Source organism: Nematolebias whitei, chromosome 1 (assembly GCF_014905685.2).
Source record: "Nematolebias whitei isolate Nwh7 chromosome 1, NemWhi1, whole genome shotgun sequence".
Taxonomy (NCBI): Eukaryota; Metazoa; Chordata; class Actinopteri; order Cyprinodontiformes; family Rivulidae; genus Nematolebias; species Nematolebias whitei.
Genome location: NC_056498.1, coordinates 79,070,623 through 79,072,833, shown reverse-complemented (window position 1 = coordinate 79,072,833; position 2,211 = coordinate 79,070,623). Strand labels below are relative to the sequence as shown.

The following is a 2,211-nucleotide window of genomic DNA, read 5'->3' as shown; positions in this document are numbered from 1 at the left end:
GACGACACCTGGGTTAAAATTAAATCTCAGGAAGTCCAACATTTTACTGACCACATCAACTCTGTGGATAAATACATCAAGTTCACACGAGAAGATGTAAAAAAATGGCAGGTTGGCTTTCTTGGACTGTGAGGTCTCAGTCTCTGATAGAGGACATTTGCAAACTGAGGTGTACCGCAAACCCACCCACACAGACCAGTATTTGCAGTTTGACTCCCATCACCCTTTGGAGCACAAGTTAGGAGTCATCAGGACTCTGTACCACAGAGCAGACAGCGTCCCCACTAATTCAGGAGACAGGCAGAAGGAGAAATCCCACACAAGACATGCTCTAGAGCAATGTGGATATCCTAACTGGGCCTTCCTGAAAGCAGAGAAGAAACCCAAACAGCACTCCAGTCAGCCATCAGGTGAAAAGGAGGAACCCAGACCAGTGGTCATTCCGTATGTTGAGAGAGTATCAGAGAAACTGAGACGTTTATTTTCTAAACATAACGTCCCAGTGGCTTTTAAACCCCAAAATACATTACGGCAAAGACAGGTTCATCCCAAAGATCCAGTCCCCCGGCACAAACAGAGCAATGTTGTGTATGCTGTTCAGTGTCAGGAGGGCTGTGATCAGTCTTACATCAGGGAAACTAAACAGCCACTGGCCAAAAGGATGGCCCAGCACAGAAGATCAACATCATCAGGCCAGGACTCTGCGGTCTACACTCATCTCCAGGCCAGCGGTCTCTCTTTCAGGGATGAAGATGTTCACATCCTGGACAGAGAGGAACGATGGTTTCAGAGAGGAGTAAAGGAGGCCATCTTTGTGAAAAGAAATTGTCCATCATTAAACAGGGGTGGAGGCCTCCGGGTTCAACTGTCCCCCTCTTACAATGCTGTGATTGCTAGTATCACTCAACCCCCTGTGAATAGTAAACAGCCATCAGTGTGCTAATGATCCATTGTTAGGCTGATGGTCCTTCTTGAGCATGTGAACAGCTGGTTTTGGTTGTCAGCAGCAAACTGGTTGATCCACTCTGAGAAGGTGCTATTTAAGAGACTGAGCTGAATACAGCACCTCAGACTGAGGAAGTCTTTCGGATGAAAGACAAAACGTTTCTACAATTTTTATTTTTTTGAATGTCCAGAGGACCAGATTGAACATTTTTAGATTCTTGTTTTTTGTTGTTGTTTTGTTTGCTTTGCAGGTTTTCCAGGCCTTATTTGACAAACAGAGCAGCTGATGAGAGAAACAGGAACCTGTTTGTGGGTTAATTTTAACTTTCCTGCAGCTTTAAATACAAAATATGCTTAGCTTTCTCACTGCTCTGCTGGTCTCTGATTGTCAGATTAAGGAAATACCTCTTGGTCTTGTTAGCTGTTTAATCAGAGCCTCTTATTAAGACAAGAACCGCTTGTGATTGAAGGTATTGTTGTGGGTCTCAGACACAAGAGGTGGTGCAAAGTCCACAGAGGGAACCTGATCCAGACTTGCTCCGAGTGGGACTCAAACAGAAGAGGTCAGGTGGTGACGCTGCCCTCGTGGGGCCTCAGAGTGTAAGAAACTGTTCTGTTGTAAAGATAGACCTAAGCTGAAAGGAAAGAGTTTAAACATTGTTGGACGGAACTGTAAGACACAGAGTCTCCTGATGGTAGCAGCACTGAGGTTGAGGTACAGGATACATTGAGGGTCAAAAACAGTTTGGAAACTTGAGTTTAAACAAAATCCTTTAGAGTAAACTCAAAATTTTAATTTTTAACCAACAAAACATCAGACAACTGAGGCTCTGAAAGTAAACTAATAATCAGTAACTTGCTGGGTATTAAAGCAGCAGTGTGCAGAAATGGGCGTGGCTGTGTAACTTACCTCCTCCTGTGCAAGGTAGGATGAGGCTGAAGCAGCTGAGCAATAGCAGCATAATGGCAGCTTGGAACGCCAACATGGAGTCTGCAGGTGTGTGAAGGTCTAAAACAGAAGATGGGGTGGTGAGGCACTGACCTGCGGACATGTGATCAGCTTTACATAAGGTGGCAGTGCTCTGGAAGCTGAGACAACCACAAGTCCAGGATCAGATCCAGGACTAAAGATTAAATCATTGATCAGCTGTTAAAGGGGTTGTCTGGTCAATTTTTAGGTGAAGTTATGCCTTGTAGTTCTCAATAGTTTGCACCTTATCCGCCGTTGACACCAGCCATGGAGCACAGTGAACCAAGTTGAGCTGT

At 44.9% G+C, this 2,211-nt stretch overlaps 1 protein-coding gene across 1 annotated transcript in view; it reads right to left on the bottom strand.

Annotated features, from left to right (window-relative positions):
- The window catches only part of dlk2 (delta-like 2 homolog (Drosophila)), a 17,224-nt gene extending 15,293 nt beyond the window's left edge, over positions 1–1,931 (bottom strand). The window contains exon 1 of the mRNA XM_037687667.1: positions 1,856–1,931. Coding sequence (XP_037543595.1) covers positions 1,856–1,931 — 76 coding nt within the window. The remainder of the gene's footprint in view (positions 1–1,855) is intronic.
- Positions 1,932–2,211: the final 280 nt, after the last annotated feature.